The 14841-nt window shown below is 40.0% G+C and overlaps 1 protein-coding gene across 4 annotated transcripts in view; it reads left to right on the top strand.

Annotated features, from left to right (window-relative positions):
- Positions 1 to 14841, top strand: part of EMSY (EMSY transcriptional repressor, BRCA2 interacting) — a 50617-nt gene that overhangs the window by 27437 nt on the left and 8339 nt on the right. Inside the window, exons 12-18 of one of the 4 annotated variants that reach the window (XM_008172213.4) lie at positions 2277 to 2413; positions 4111 to 4284; positions 6140 to 6338; positions 10971 to 11135; positions 11380 to 11535; positions 13518 to 13577; positions 14653 to 14807. In XM_008172213.4, coding sequence (XP_008170435.3) covers positions 2277 to 2413; positions 4111 to 4284; positions 6140 to 6338; positions 10971 to 11135; positions 11380 to 11535; positions 13518 to 13577; positions 14653 to 14807 — 1046 coding nt within the window. Of the gene's footprint in view, positions 1 to 2276; positions 2414 to 4110; positions 4285 to 6139; positions 6339 to 10970; positions 11136 to 11376; positions 11536 to 13517; positions 13578 to 14652; positions 14808 to 14841 lie in introns of all 4 variants that reach the window. The other 3 variants (XM_024108940.3, XM_024108941.3, XM_024108942.3) reach the window with 3 other exon arrangements.

Raw genomic sequence — 14841 nt, 5'->3', positions numbered from 1 at the left:
AAGCCTTATCTGAGATACAAAACTTCTAGAGACACGCAAATACTTTAGGCCTCACGTTTGATTCATCTCTGTGGGTACACAGACAAATAGTTTTGGTACATGTTTGAAAATATCTTGCATTTAGGACCAATTATTGTAAAAGAGTTATTCTCCTTTAGACATATCAGAAATGGCTGATTTATAAGAGAGGAACGAGAAGGAAGGTGAAGGTGTTGAAGAATGGAAGGAGATATTGTCAGGGGTTAGGGCATGCCTTAGATTTAGGAAGGAAGCAAATTTTTAGCATCTTAATGTAAGAGGATCCTGGGAAGTCAGAAGAAATCTTGATGAGTGGAAAAACGATTAGTGATACATTGTAGAAGGCAGGGAGGGTTATATCAGCTCCTTTGGAAATGCAGGTGGAGTAAAAAAAATTAGTTTTTTTTGTAGCCTGCAGAGAGCATCTCTGCAGAGTATTGATGAGATTTCTAGATCTAGTGGAGGTTTCATAGAATGGCATATGCACCACTGTCCTTTGATACCAACCTGTGCCCTTGAGATCAGTAGTTGGCCTTTATTCCAAGGGAGCATAGTACATGAGGTGCTGAAAATAATGCAGGTTTTGAGCAGGGCATCTAAGTGGAGCATTCACTAGGGGTTTCATAGGTTCATAACAGGTTAGAATTGAGAGAAACCCTACTTTCACCATCTTAGAATTATTTCCCTTTCTCAAAATTGGTACAAATTAAATGTATTTTTAAATCTGGAATGTGTTATGAAGTAGCTGCCAGGTATCAATGATGGGTTGAAGTTGATGACCAGGATTCTTTGTTGGCACGCACTTCAGCAGCTAGGTGTGATGTATTTCCAGAGAGTTGGAACTATTTTTAGGGAAAAACAGAAGTGGTAGTTATCTGAGCAGAAAAGTAATTACTAAAATAGGCAGATTGATACCACTGGTGACTTGTATGTTCTGTTAGCCATTGTGAGAAGCTGTTCAGAAAGGGTCATTCTAAATAAACAAGAAGCCACTAAAGGCAAGTTAGTATATGGTAGGAGGGAAGAAGAACAAGAAGTTCATCAGTAGAAAAATGTCTTCTGAACTCTGGGGTTCAAAAGGAAAGCATTTAAAAAAAAAATGCTGTGAAAGAAACCAAAAGTTTGTCTTATAATTCCAGTAACAGAATTCTGTATTCCCATACATTAGCCATAGTAAAAACCTGGCCTCCCTTGATGGAAAAGAGAGAAAATAGTGTTAAGGTGTTGTCAGCATATGAACAGCTTTCTCCTGAATGGGAAACCTCCATTTTATAAGATGTAAACTCTCAGATTTTTCTCTTGCAAAATCTGCTACAGATAGAATTGCTTGATCTACAATTCTCAATCTTTATTTCTATTTGAAGTAATTTATTTGGTAGACAACTTTCTTTTAGCACAGGGATGCCCAAAATTTGCAACACTGAGAGCGGAGCTAATGTGTATATTTACAGAATATGTCAAAGAAAAATGCACACAACCATAATATTTGTACCTGTACCTTCCATGATAACTGTTCAGAAATTGTCCTTTGGTTTGTATCAACCATAAAAACTGTTCAGCTCTGTGCTCCCCATACAGGATCTGCAGTTATTGTGCGCCCTACATGCTTGGCTTCAGGTCACGCATTAAATGTCGTCTCTTTAGCAGTTTAACTTTTTTCAGTTGCATTTAAACCTGCCATGATGGTAGGATTATCTTTAGGGCTTCTGTTTTTCAGTTTATATCAATTTCATTTTTCAGGGTTGGTTTAGCAATTTTCAAGTTTTATATAGCTTTCCAAAAATCGGGGAGGTTCAGGACTTTCTCTTTGTACACATTGTAATGAGTAATTAATCTCTTTGTAATGTCCCCTAGTGTGCTTTAACATAGTAGCACTATATTAAAGCACATTAGGGAACCTTTAGTGCGCACCAGCAGGGTCTACCTGGACCACATAATGTGCAACATATTAGCATGCTTTCGAAGTCACATCCCTTGTCCGTATTACTGCTCTATATAAACAAGCCCTTATATACAAGTATCCATTTCTGGTGTTTTTCCAGTGTTTATTGGATAAACACTGTTTTCATTTTTATTTTATTTTTTTGTATCCGGGGTGTTTTATTGGTGTTTACTGATTAAAACTGAAAATCAGAAGCCCTAATTATCTTCCTTATGCTGCACCCAAAGCGTTTTTATAAAGATTCTAGAGTATACATAAAAATAAATGAGCATCATCACTTTTAACCCAAGCCTCTCTTCTTCCCACTTGCTTTAAGGAACTACAACCAAAATTACAACAATCCCAATGACATCCAAGCCCAATGTGATTGTTGTGCAAAAGACTACTGGAAAAGGAACAACTATTCAAGGACTTCCAGGCAAAAATGTTGTTACAACATTGTTAAATGCTGGGGTAAGCAAGAGTTTTAAGTCTAGAATCCATAGACCAAGTAAGAGTGTGTGTTGCCTTCTGCCTTTCTCTATTTGTAATAAACTTAGTTTCATATAGTGGTCCTGGCTAGCAGAACTCTCATTAGCTGTCTAGCAGATGTAGCGTGGGCCTAGGTCAGGGACTAGAGCAGTTAACAAAAGCGGAGGCTCACTAGGGACTGTTAAAGTTGGGTTAAAGCCTCATATCTTCTCCTTCTTTGAATTCCCTGTCCAGCTGTCTCTGGGTTCAGAGGCTGTCCAGTCCAAAAAGGAAGGAGCCATATAAAATAACTGGATTCTTGTACCAGTTCTTTTAATGTGAGAATGGGATCTCATCTGATCCAATGTGTGAAGGGAGGGTCCTTTTTCAAATATTCTGCACATTTAATGTCGTTTGTAAAATTTTATATCCGGCTGTAGATCTGTTTAAATATACCCTTTCCTTCTAAGCTTTTCACGGCAATCCTGAATTAGGATGAAAAGCTGAAAACTCAGATTTTCACTAAACTGAAATCCTGCATTATTTTGGAAACACCAGAATGTGATGTTCCAAAACAAAATATGCTCCCCAGCATCGCCTGCAGCAGAGCCAGGGACCCTGGAAGCCCTGGCAGCTGCTGAATAAAATTGAATGACTCTTGACAGTTTTACTGCTGCCAACCACTAAATGGCAGCAGTGAAACTGAGGAGACTTTTGTTGTCAAGTTAACAAGAGTCTGGTCTGCCTGGGGTCCATTGGAAGTTCGCCGAAATAGAACCGTTCCCATGAAAAAGTTCAATTTTGACAAATCGGCATTTTCTGATTTAAAAAAAAAAAAAAATTATTGGAAAATTCCTGACCAGCTGTACTGGATACCCCGGTGATAGGCATAATAACATAAGATAGATTAAAGGAACAAACTGTCAAAACATTGTAAACTCCAGATTTAGATTTGGTAAAATTCTTTATAAAAATTAATGTTAATAAAGATTTGGTATTTTTTAACTTGCTTTTAAAGCATGTTTGCAAAGGAATTGCAGAGGGTTCTATTTTCTGTTTTGTGAATTCTTTGAAGCAGAGATTATCTTGATAGCTGTGTCTTATATAGCATCTGTATGTGCTTAACAAATTAAAAGTGAACATTCCCTTGCACTGTTGAAAGCCACCTTTTCCCTCCACCACACCCGGAAGAAAACCACACGAGAATTAGAAATAAAACTTGCCAAACTAGTTTCATTGTGGAAACCAAAATAAATTCATAACAGCATAAATTGTAAAAGGTAAATAAAATATGAAAGTATTGTCCATTTTAATAATCTAAGATGTTGCTACTGACAAAGAACAACTCTTAAAAGTTTTGAGTATACCTTTAAACCTCTTGTAAAATTCTACTTTCCCAGAAAAGAGAGTTTTTTCTTAACGCCACATAAACTCTTACTAGTCCTTTCGTCATCAGCCTCCTCATTATAGTAAGGTTAAATGAGTAGATATTTTTGTACTTGGCTTTTGAATTTACTTCCTATTAAATGCACCTACTCCTTGAAACCAACCTGATGATGAAAGAAATTGGTTGGCATGTTATAGAGCAGCCACTGTACTGCCTCTTACATGAGTTTTACATCTGTTTAGATAAGAGGGTGTTCTATATCACTGAAGAAATTGCATTGCAAGTTAACATGTACATTTTGCCTTTACTTCAGGGAGAGAAAACTATTCAAGCAGTGCCAGCAGGAGCAAAACCTGCCATCATCACTGCAACCAGACCCATCACAAAAATGATTGTCACACAGCCGAAAGGAATAGGATCTACTGTCCAGCCAGCCACCAAAATCATCCCAACCAAAATTGTTTATGGGCAGCAAGGGAAAACACAGGTACAGCAAGGTCTCTTTCTGTCTTTTGAAACACACTTAGATTTCTATAAAAAGAGAAATAAGCCTTCATGGTGTTGAGAGTCCTTTGCACTTCAGAGCCTTTGGTGTGGGGTGAAATTGTTCTGGTTATAGTAATGTGTATCTTACGCACTTCATGACGTAAGTCTCTCCCTGGAGCCTAACATAGATTGGCAGTTTGGTGCTCCATTAGCACTCTAGATGGGTATCTAAGCATATTACTTTCCAGGGGAAGAAGCCCAACTCTCAGCTTTGAGGCCAGTGACTGTATTTGTAAAGCTCAAGCAGAATATATTAAGATTGAATCATTCAGGAAGATTTATATAGTTGAACAAACATTCTGTGCAACAAAGGTCCCAAAATCAGATAAGGCATGAAGCTACAATGAGGAGGAGAGAGGATTACAGGTATGGAAGGGAAGGTTATTTCATGTGAGGAGAGATTGAAAGGACTGAGATATAGTTATATGGTAGAAATATATAGAGAAGGCCGGTCAGGCACTTTTCAGTCTTTTGTTTTATGATAGAAGAAGTGCATGATGAAATTAAAAGGCAACACATTTTAAACATTAAAGGAAATACTTATTAAGCAATGTATGACTAACTTGTGGAATTCACTGCTTCAGAGTAGTAAGGGAAATCATATATGGTTAAAAATGGGACGTTTAAGAACACATTTTGTGTGGAATAAAAATCACCTCATTCTTCAGGGCTGCTCATATTCCTGAAGGGAAGCTACTGCTTTCAACTGTAGCCTAAAGAAAATACGTAGCCGGGCTTGAGGCCATGAAAGATGGGAGGAATCTCTCCATAATCTGTCAACCTGAGGGACTGGGAAGAAACAGGGTGAATCCTGCCCTATGGAGTGACTTTGAAACATCTGGCATCAACAGGATATCAGAGTAGTTAGACTCTTAGTCTGTTCTGAGATGGTAATTCTTATCTTCCTTTTGTCAGCCAGAACCTGTTCAAAACAATCCGATGTGATTAGATGTAGGAATTTAGGTACGGTGAAGATACCTTTGTTTGATACCTTTTTTGTTATGTTTATGTATGAATTTAGTGCTCATAAAATTGATGGCTTAATAGCAGTGGCTTGAGCCAAGTACAAAGTAGGCAAGGTCCTTGCAAACTTCAATTCTTCTAATGAACCTTAGTCCTGGCTCCTGCTATTCTGGTCCTAGGCCATTGAGTACAGATTGACAGCTGTAGTACAGAGGCACGTAATATGGTCACTGGGCTTCTCAACTTTAAGTGAATACTCTAATTTTAGGCATAAACTCTAGACTGCAGAGTTAAAAGACTAGTATGTTAGCCCTCTGCACCCTATGTTATTGAATCTATCCTAATTCTGGACACTCTAAGTCTAAACAGAGTTCACGTTTAATCTTGTATCGATAAATGAAAGAAAGTTATATTCATATACAGGCTTTCAGAATCTATCTGAATTGGTCAGGACTAGAAAAACCTGTTGCATGTCTAAATAAATTCGTGCCCAATCCCATATATCATTTGTGTTAAGCACATGCTTACGTACTTTACTGGATTAGTTCCTTATAGCATAATAATCAGGAGCTTGTGACCTTAAGAATAGACTTTAAATTAGATGATCTATATAGTTCTTAGTATTCACAGATGCTAATTGGTTGTGTAGGAATCTGCCATGCTTCTGTATGGACAGGAACATACAAAAAGAGGATTCTGTAGGGGTTGTATATGCTGTCTTGATTACATATCAGGAGACAGTGTGCAATTGAAGCTCAAGAAACTCTTTGATAGATGTTTGATCCTTTCTTGAGTGCTCTTATTGTAAATAGAGACATTGTTTTTTCTATTAGGTTCTCATAAAACCAAAGCCAGTGACATTTCAAGCTACGGTTGTGAGTGAGCAGACAAGGCAGTTGGTAACTGAAACATTGCAGCAGGCATCCAGGGTGGCAGAGGCAGGAAACGCCTCTCTCTCAGAAGTGAAAGAAGAACCACAGAGCTACACTGATAGCAGCTCCTCTTCTACAGAGTCCTCCCAGAGCTCCCAGGGTAAATATCATCACTTTGTTTACTAAATAATCTTTGATTTCCTCTCCCAAAGATGGAAGCTAGTTTTTTTTATAACCTGTTAAATTTTAAATTAATGGAGATATCCTATCTCCTAGAACTGGAAGGGACCTTGAAAGGGCATTGAGTCCAGCCCCCTGCCTTCACTAGCAGGACCAAGTACTGATTTTGCCCGAGATCCCGAAGTGGCCCCCTCAAGGATTGAACTCACAACCCTGGGTTTAGCAGGCCAATGCTCAAACCACTGAGCTATCCCTCCCCTGTTGTTTCTCTTTATTATGTTTTAAATGCATGGTCATCTGGTCTGGTTAGGTGACTGGAGATCAGGACTCCTGAGAATTGCTTCTAAATACTGACTTTCTGTGAGTCCTGTAACCCCATGTCTCCGTTCCCCATCTGAAAAATGAGGATATTACTACTTGCAGGGGTGTTGAGGATTAACTTCTGAAAGCACTTTGAGATTTGTTGATGACATATTCTGGAGAAGTATGTAGTATTAATCAGAAATGTTTTACTTTTCACCTCAAAATCATCAGTTCCCTAAATATAAAATAATTTACTTTTTAAAAAAAATCATACTGTTCAGGTCTTCCTTTGATCCACAGCTAACCTGGGCAGTGGCATCCATTGTAACATTTTTAAACATGTCCTTTAGACAAAGGCAAAATGGTCAGTTTTTATCTGCAAACACCTTTTATCTTTTTCATATACCTAGCCGCCCTCCTCTTCCATTCATCCCTTCAATGTAACTTTTTAAAACTTGTTGTTCTTCGAGTAGTGTCCCTGTGGGCATTCCACTTCAGGTGCCCCTGTGCCTTAGATTGGAGATTTTTGGTGGTTGTTCCCATTGGGCCCGCCTGGGCGCCTCACATGTGTTTATGCTCCACGCCGAGGCTAGAAGAGGCTGCACAGGCAAACTGCCCCTCAGTTCCTTCTCAACCACAATCAACATGAGATGGCGTTTACCTGTGCTTGTTCTCTCTAGTATTCAACAATTAGCTAGTTAGCGTATAGTCGGTGACCTTTTAGTGTTTTTAGTTGTTGGAACAGATATTCCCCTTTTCCTTTCACTGAAAAAAAGAAAAAAAACCAACCCCTGCGCCAAGTTATTCATAGATATAGTTAGATGTTAAGATGTTTCCCCTTCATAGGGGATCAGTTTTTGTTTATTTGCTCAACAGTGCTGGGCTCCCAGGGATTCAAAAGGTGCCCATCCTGCCGTGAGGCTACTCCAGTCAGTGTCTTGGCATTCCCAGTGCCTCCACTGTCTGGGTGGTGCTCATGTCTCCAGTAAGTGCAAGATCTGCACTTCCTTCAGTGGTAGAGCCCCAAAAAATTGGGAAATCAACTTTAAGCTCCTGATAATGGAGCCAGCTTTATGATCAGCTTCGGATCCAGGGGGTGGAGGAACCTATGTACATAGACCTCCTGGTGTACCACTAGTGCAGCGTCCACATCAAGATCTTGGTCAGCGGAGATTAATCTCAATATCTGCCTCTAAGCAAAAGGAGGCAAGGCATAAATCTCCAAGAAAATCTGTCACCAATACACAAGATGACTATGGAGACCTCAGGTCCCAAGGGGAGTTCTATGCAGTGATGCCAGGACAGACGCTCCCCAAATTATGCAAGAGTTCCATTCCGGAGTTGCGTAACCCGGGGAGCGTCTTTACTGCAAAGGCAAAGAGGAGTCAATCATCTAAGCCAAAGTCAGTGCTGAGTTCCTAGAGTGGCAGAGATGCAGTTGAAAAAAGGCTAAGCCCATCCCCGAATAACACTAGAAAGTCAGTGGTACCAAAGACTGCTCATATACTTTCTGTTTACAGATTGGGCCTATTCAGTCCCATGCCAAGCACTTGGTACCAACTGTATCAGTACTGAAGCCATCCTTCACAGGTTCTCACTTGACCCAGTCTATGATACCTTTGGTCCTGCAAAAATTTAGGTAGCCTGAAGACCTGATAACATCTTTGGAACCAGAGTCTCCTCTGTTAACAAGTGCTGGGGGTTTATCAGCTTCAAGACTCTCTCAGTCACAGACCCCTCTGTCTACTAGAGTACCATATGCACTCTTGCCTACTTCGCAGGCAGAACAACTATTCCCCTCCCCACCCTTTCCCTTGGAGCATGTGGAAGAGCGCTCCTCAGACTCTCAAATATTGGTCCTGGGTTCCCCTGGGTATTCTAGGTCACATCGCTCTCCCTCCTACACTGACATATTTCATGAGGGTAGATCTCAAATGATACACCCGTGGCGGGAACACAGATGAATGCCTCTACTTATGCCATTTGGCCCCTCTCAGTGGTCTTGCTGGGGCCTGTAGGCATTCTGTTGTTGACAATTTTCAATTACGTCTCCATACCGCTGGAGGGAGCAGAGAAGGGCCCATTCTTCTCAACGTCCTCTATCATCATCTATGCCAAAGGAGGAGATCTTTGAGGAGCAAGAAACAAGGGTGGTAAAGAGGTGACACCTCTTACTAATATTGCGACTAAAAAGACTGAGGCTCTTGTGGTCCTTACTATACGAGGTGGACTTTGAGCTCTGCTGTCTATCACACTCATTAACGGCCTTCACTACCAGGGAATTTTGAGATGAGTGAGAAAATAGAAGCTCTGATTCTCTGGCAGGGACAGAATACTTATTATCTATACTTCTGCAGGTAGGTGGTGCAGTAGCTGGGGTTTGCCAAACAAGTCTTAGCAGGCTCCATAAGAGCTTCCTTGACCAGAATGGGAATCTTCATAGATGTGGAGGTGTGTAAAATATCTAGGAGTTTATAGTTGGACTCCTGAACCTCCTCTAAGGGAATGTGTAACAGGTCAGCAATTTGCTTCATCAGTTCTTGAAACTGCCTGAAGTCATTGGCCATAGAATGTGGTGGAAGCATCACAGTTTCATTTAATGTCCCTGCCCCTTTTGTCCCACCTCACCCCCACCAACTGCAGCCACCAATGGACCAGGGGAGGGGAGGGGACCCAAAGGGAGCAGTTGCTCTGGGGCCGGCGATTTAAAAGGGCCCAGGGCTCAGGACGCTGCTGCCGTTAGCACAGGATTACCTGTTGGAATTGAAAACATTGGGTCTTTCTGTGAACTCCATTAGGATACCTTTAGTGTCAACAACAGCTTTTCACACACCCATAGAGGGCTTTTTGCTCACCCAGCTAGAGGTTTGTCAAATCTCTCCCAACAAATAAGAGATTCTGTGCCTAGCTGGGATCTAAACCTAGTCCTTAATTGCCTTTTAAAAGCATCCTTTTGAGCCACTGGCTATATGTTCTCTATTAGATTTATCAATGAAGACAGCCTTTCTGGTGGTTATCGCTTCTGCCTGAAGGGTTGGAGAATTGGGATTGTTAATGGCAGACCCTCTCTATTTATGGTGTTCACCAGAGAGAAATTATCACTATGGGCCTATCCAAGATTTTTAACTAAGGTCATGTTTTGTCCCAAAACCACATTGGTCTAATGAAACAGCCATATTCCGTACCCTAGATGAGAGGAGGGCATTAGCTTTTTACCTAGATAAGATCAAACCTTTCAGAAGATCTGCTAGACAATTTGTATCCATCACAGACAGAAACAAGGGTTTGTTAATTTCAAAACAGGTTATCAAAGTGGATCTCTGAATGTATTAAGATCTGTTATGATCGAACTCATGTTCAGCCCCCTGTGAGACTGATAGTGCTCCTGTGGAATGTACTATCTGCATTTATAACCTAACTTAAGGATGTACCAATTGTATACATCAGTAGAGCGGCAATGTAATCCTCTGTTCATACCTCTAATCACTATGCCTTGGTGCCTGCTGCAAGGTCAGATGCTGTTGTAGGCAATGCAGTTCTCTCTCCTATATTGGACTCTGCTCCGAATCTCCTGCCTCCTTAGGGGATACTCCCTAGGTGTCACCTGAGGTCAAGCATCCACAGGGACACTACTCAAAAAAGGAAAGGTTACTCACGTTGTGCAGTAACTGGAGTTCTTTGAGACGTGTCTCCCTGTGGGTGCTCCACTACTTGCCCTCCTCCACCTCTGCTTCAGAATCTCCTTTGGGAGACTTTGGTGGAAAAGGAATTGAAAGTGGTTCGCCATATAGCCTCAGCACAGGGTGCTAGGATGTGTAGGGCACGTACACAGAGCAAACAGGCACTGCTCCAAAAATCTCCAATCAAAGGTGCAGGACGCATGGGCACCCAAAGTGAAGCGCCCACAGGGGGACACATCTCCAAGAGCTCCAGTTACTGCACAAGGTGAGTAACTTTTCCTTCCACATTGATAGTGTTTTTTGGGAACTCCTGGTTTTCAAGGAACTTAATGTGATCAAATTTAAAGAAATTAAGGCTTGTTTTGTTCAGTATTTGAATACTGAATAACTTGAATATCTGAACAGCTGAAATTTTCCAAAAAAAGTCAGCTTGAGGCAGACACTCGGAAAAACTTCAGTTTGAATGGTTAAAATTTGGCAAAGTTAAAAGCAACTGAAAATAATACTTTATAATGGAAACTTAGGCAACCTTAACAATAGGTGTTGCTACCAGCTCCGCCTGTAATAAACACTGAATAAAAATGTTGCAGTTGGTTGATTTGATTTGTCCTCATTCTTCTGTGTAACAGATTCCCAGCCTGTCGTTCACGTGATCGCGTCTAGAAGTCAGGATTGGTCAGAACATGAAATTGCTGTGGACACCAGCCCCACAATAATTTATCAAGATGTATCCAATGAATCGCAATCAGCTACTTCTACAATAAAAGCACTGCTGGAACTTCAGCAGACAACAGGTGTGTGGGTGTTTGGGATCACTTTGAATCATGTTAGCCAACTGCATTGTTTATTAGACGAAAATTCAGTATTTTTGCTCTTACAAGTGTTCAGTTTGCATGTACAGTATATCTTGATTATGTCCCACTTTCTTGGGCCGGTTTGATTCTCTTATCATTCTGTGTATTTAACTTCAGTTGGAGTCTATTTTACTAAAAGGTGCATTCTCTCCCCTCACCCCTCTGCCCAAATATCTTTAAGCAGTGAAGGAGAAGTTAGAATCAAAACCAAGACAACCTACCATTGACCTGAGCCAAATGGCAGTTCCTATTCAGATGACTCAGGAGAAGAGGCATTCTCCAGAAAGCCCTTCCATTGCTGTGGTAGAATCAGAATTAGTTGCTGAATATATCACAACTGGTAAGTGGCTACAAAAACATACTATGAATACTAGAATTAGGATGGCTGGTTTTCAGTGGAAAGCCTTTTTGTTGTTGTTTTTTTTATTGTTGCATGTGGTGGCGGGGAGGGGAACAGTATTTTCTGTCTTCCTTTCCTCATAGTATTTCTATAAAGGAAATTCATGCTAGTCTTCTTCCCCTACTTTGAGGACATATTAAGGGGCATGGGATGCTTCTGCTCTTCCCTGGTAGGTCAGAGAATGTGCATCTATCTGTTTCTGGTGTAAAATGAAACAAAAGGTCATTGTTTCAAGTTAAATCATTTAAACATACTCTGATCTGGTGGTAAAAGGGCAAAGTGCCCCTGTTGATGTCTTTGGGGCAAACTCTTGGGAAGGAAAGGTAGAAAATGAAGCTCGGGATTCTCATTATATGACTTATCTGTTGTGAAAGGGTAAAAGACTTCTTGCAGAATTAGTTCACCCAACTTTGTGGAATTCAACTCACTTACCGGTACTGAGCAGATAGCCTTTTTTTGGCCAGTTGGGCATTTTCCATTATAATTGCCATCCTTATGATATAGTGGGCAAGTACATTTTGTGTTTGGGCTAATAAAGTTTTCTATATTCATTTTGCAGTGCCAAATTAATGCTTCAAACTGGCACATCACACTTATTATTGGGATTCAGCTTTCCCTAGCCTTAACTGACCTACTCTCTGTCTAAAACATCTTTCTAGTCCTCATGTTGCCCCACTCCTTCAGTGTTTTTCTCTGGACATGTGTCTAATTAAACTATATCTCCCACAAACTGGAACACTCATCTGCCCCTAGACATTTGCACCATTTAATAAATTCAGTGTGAAAGGGTTAGTATGTTTAGCTTCTTAAATTCAGCATTTGAATTAATACTCTACATGCTTGCATTTTGCATTTCCCAATTAAGTTTTAACTGTGGTGAAAATGTCTGTTTAAAAACAGGATAAAGCTTGTTTATATTAAAATATATTTAAAATATGATTTCAGTGTTTTTAGTATTTGTTAACGTCTAATCTGGTATTTCCATTTTTCATTTTCCCCTCCACTTTCGCCCCCTGCTATCCAGATTTAAGTTGGATGGGACTTTTTTTTTTTATACTGCCTACTGTATCTGGCTTCAATTCTGAGTGAGAGAGTCATAACTCCCATGGATCCCTGGTGGGAAAGCATTGACTTAATATTAAAATGTTGTTTGGATAACAAGTAGTATGATGAGTATTTAATAACAAGCAAGCGTACATTATAACATTATTAAACTGATCACCAGTTATTTAAAGATCAGTCATATTCCCTGACATCACCATACACTGTGTGTTGTACCTTGTATTCGAGTCTCCAGTTTCCTCCAAGATCTACTGGAAAAGTCAAATTGAACTATACATATATTTTAAATCAGTACTTATAAAAGATGCCCGTTCAATATTCGTGTAGTTTGAAATCCTCTTTATCTCTTGATCCAGGATACCAGACAACAGCAATGAACGCTTCCCTGAACTTACAATAATCAGTAACTTAAAACTGGTTGTTTTTTTTACAGAGCTCAAAGTTATTTACAGAATTACAGGGAATGTGCATGGTAGGGGTCATTTGCTTTTCCCACCAATTAAATGCAACCAATCATGGGTTGGACAGCAGCAGCCTTCGTAACAGCATACAACTACAGTTACTTCTCCAGTTCCTTCCCACTTGAATTTAAGGAACGGGGGTCATTGAATGTGTATATGAAACAAAAAAGTATGCCACTAATCCCAGAATAGGTGGATTTTCTCCTAATATGATAAGCAGTGAAATAATGTACTATATTGACATTTATATGTTGTGAATTTTTATACATGCACCTAGAGCAAAGGTTTAGGTACATTTTAAATAAATCTAAATAGCTGCTGGGCTTCAGTATTAACACCCATTGAATTGAATGGGGGAGTTCACACCTCTTAGTATTATCATTTTTTGTCTGTCTGCAGACTCAGGAAGACAACTCTGTATTGGTTCACATTCGGAAGAATTTCTTCACAACCATATAGGTTAGAAACTTTATTTTTAAATGAAGTTTTAAATTCTGTAGAAACTTTTGGGGATATCCACTAATAGCTGGTACAGCATGAAAGGCAATGCTGACTTTATCCAGCCCCCTCTAGGAGTGGCAAGTTAAGTTTCCATATTCATCCAAACTTTGGCCTCCCTTCTAACTACCCAGAAAAGAATGACTTCGAGTCACTGTCAGTTTCATCTGGATATAATCATATTCCTCTGATCCATCCAGTACCATACCATATTTTCCAGTACCTGATGCATTTAGGAATAAGCTAATTAAAGCAAATATCTACTTAATGGTATGAGTTGGTATAAGCTAATTTGGGATCTCCATTGATGCTGTTGTCTTATGCTGTTGACTGCTTTGTTAGATAATAGAATAAATCATTATCTGACTTTAGGACTATTTCACTCTGCCCACCCATCTTGTTAGTTATGGAGCCAAAACTATAGCCCCAAAGTTGATGTGGTTCTACTCTGATAAGTGACTCTAAAAACAGGTATGATGGGTCCATGTTTGTTGTCTCATTGACTTCTGAGCAAATTTGTTCAAGTTCTTTACAAGTAAACACTTTCTAATTGCCAGCCCTGTACATTTAATGTAAGGGTTGAGAGTCCTAAAGTTCTCTCCTTCTTTCTGTAATCACATCTTGGCATTTTCAGTTATGTCTGTGCAACCGCATTGCTTTCAATGGAGTTGCAAAAATGTAACAGCATAATTCAGACTTCAGAATGGTCCATACTGATGATGTATGAAAGAACCCAGCTTGAGACTCTGAGCACAAATTCAGTTTGCAGGACTAGCATTTGGGAGGCGAGGGACATTTTCAAACGGAGCACACACTTGCTCAGACAAACACCAGACGCCATGATGCTATTTTTAAGATCCTTCTCAGAGTAGATTTACACTTTAAGATTGAAGCTAGCATACAGTAAAGGACTTATTTCATACTCAGATTTTTATTTCATCCATATTTGCTTTCACTTGAAGGTAAAACAACAAACCAGTAGCTTCAGCTACTACAGTTAGTTCTGGGGAAATGCCATTGACCTCTTTCCTTTCAGTCAGTCATCGGGCTCAGCCCCACCAGCCATCATCCCAGCCCCAGAGGACTCTGCTGCAGCATGTGGCTCAGTCGCAGACAGCAACACAGACTTCTGTTGTGGTGAAATCTATCCCTGCATCTTCCACAGGCGCAATTACCCATATCATGCAGCAGGTTGTACCTTTTCTTTTCCACACACTCTGTGAAC

Source organism: Chrysemys picta, chromosome 1 (assembly GCF_011386835.1).
Source record: "Chrysemys picta bellii isolate R12L10 chromosome 1, ASM1138683v2, whole genome shotgun sequence".
NCBI lineage: Eukaryota > Metazoa > Chordata > Testudines > Emydidae > Chrysemys > Chrysemys picta.
The sequence above is the reverse complement of the archived record's forward strand: the minus strand, read 5'-3'. Positions and strand labels throughout refer to the sequence as shown.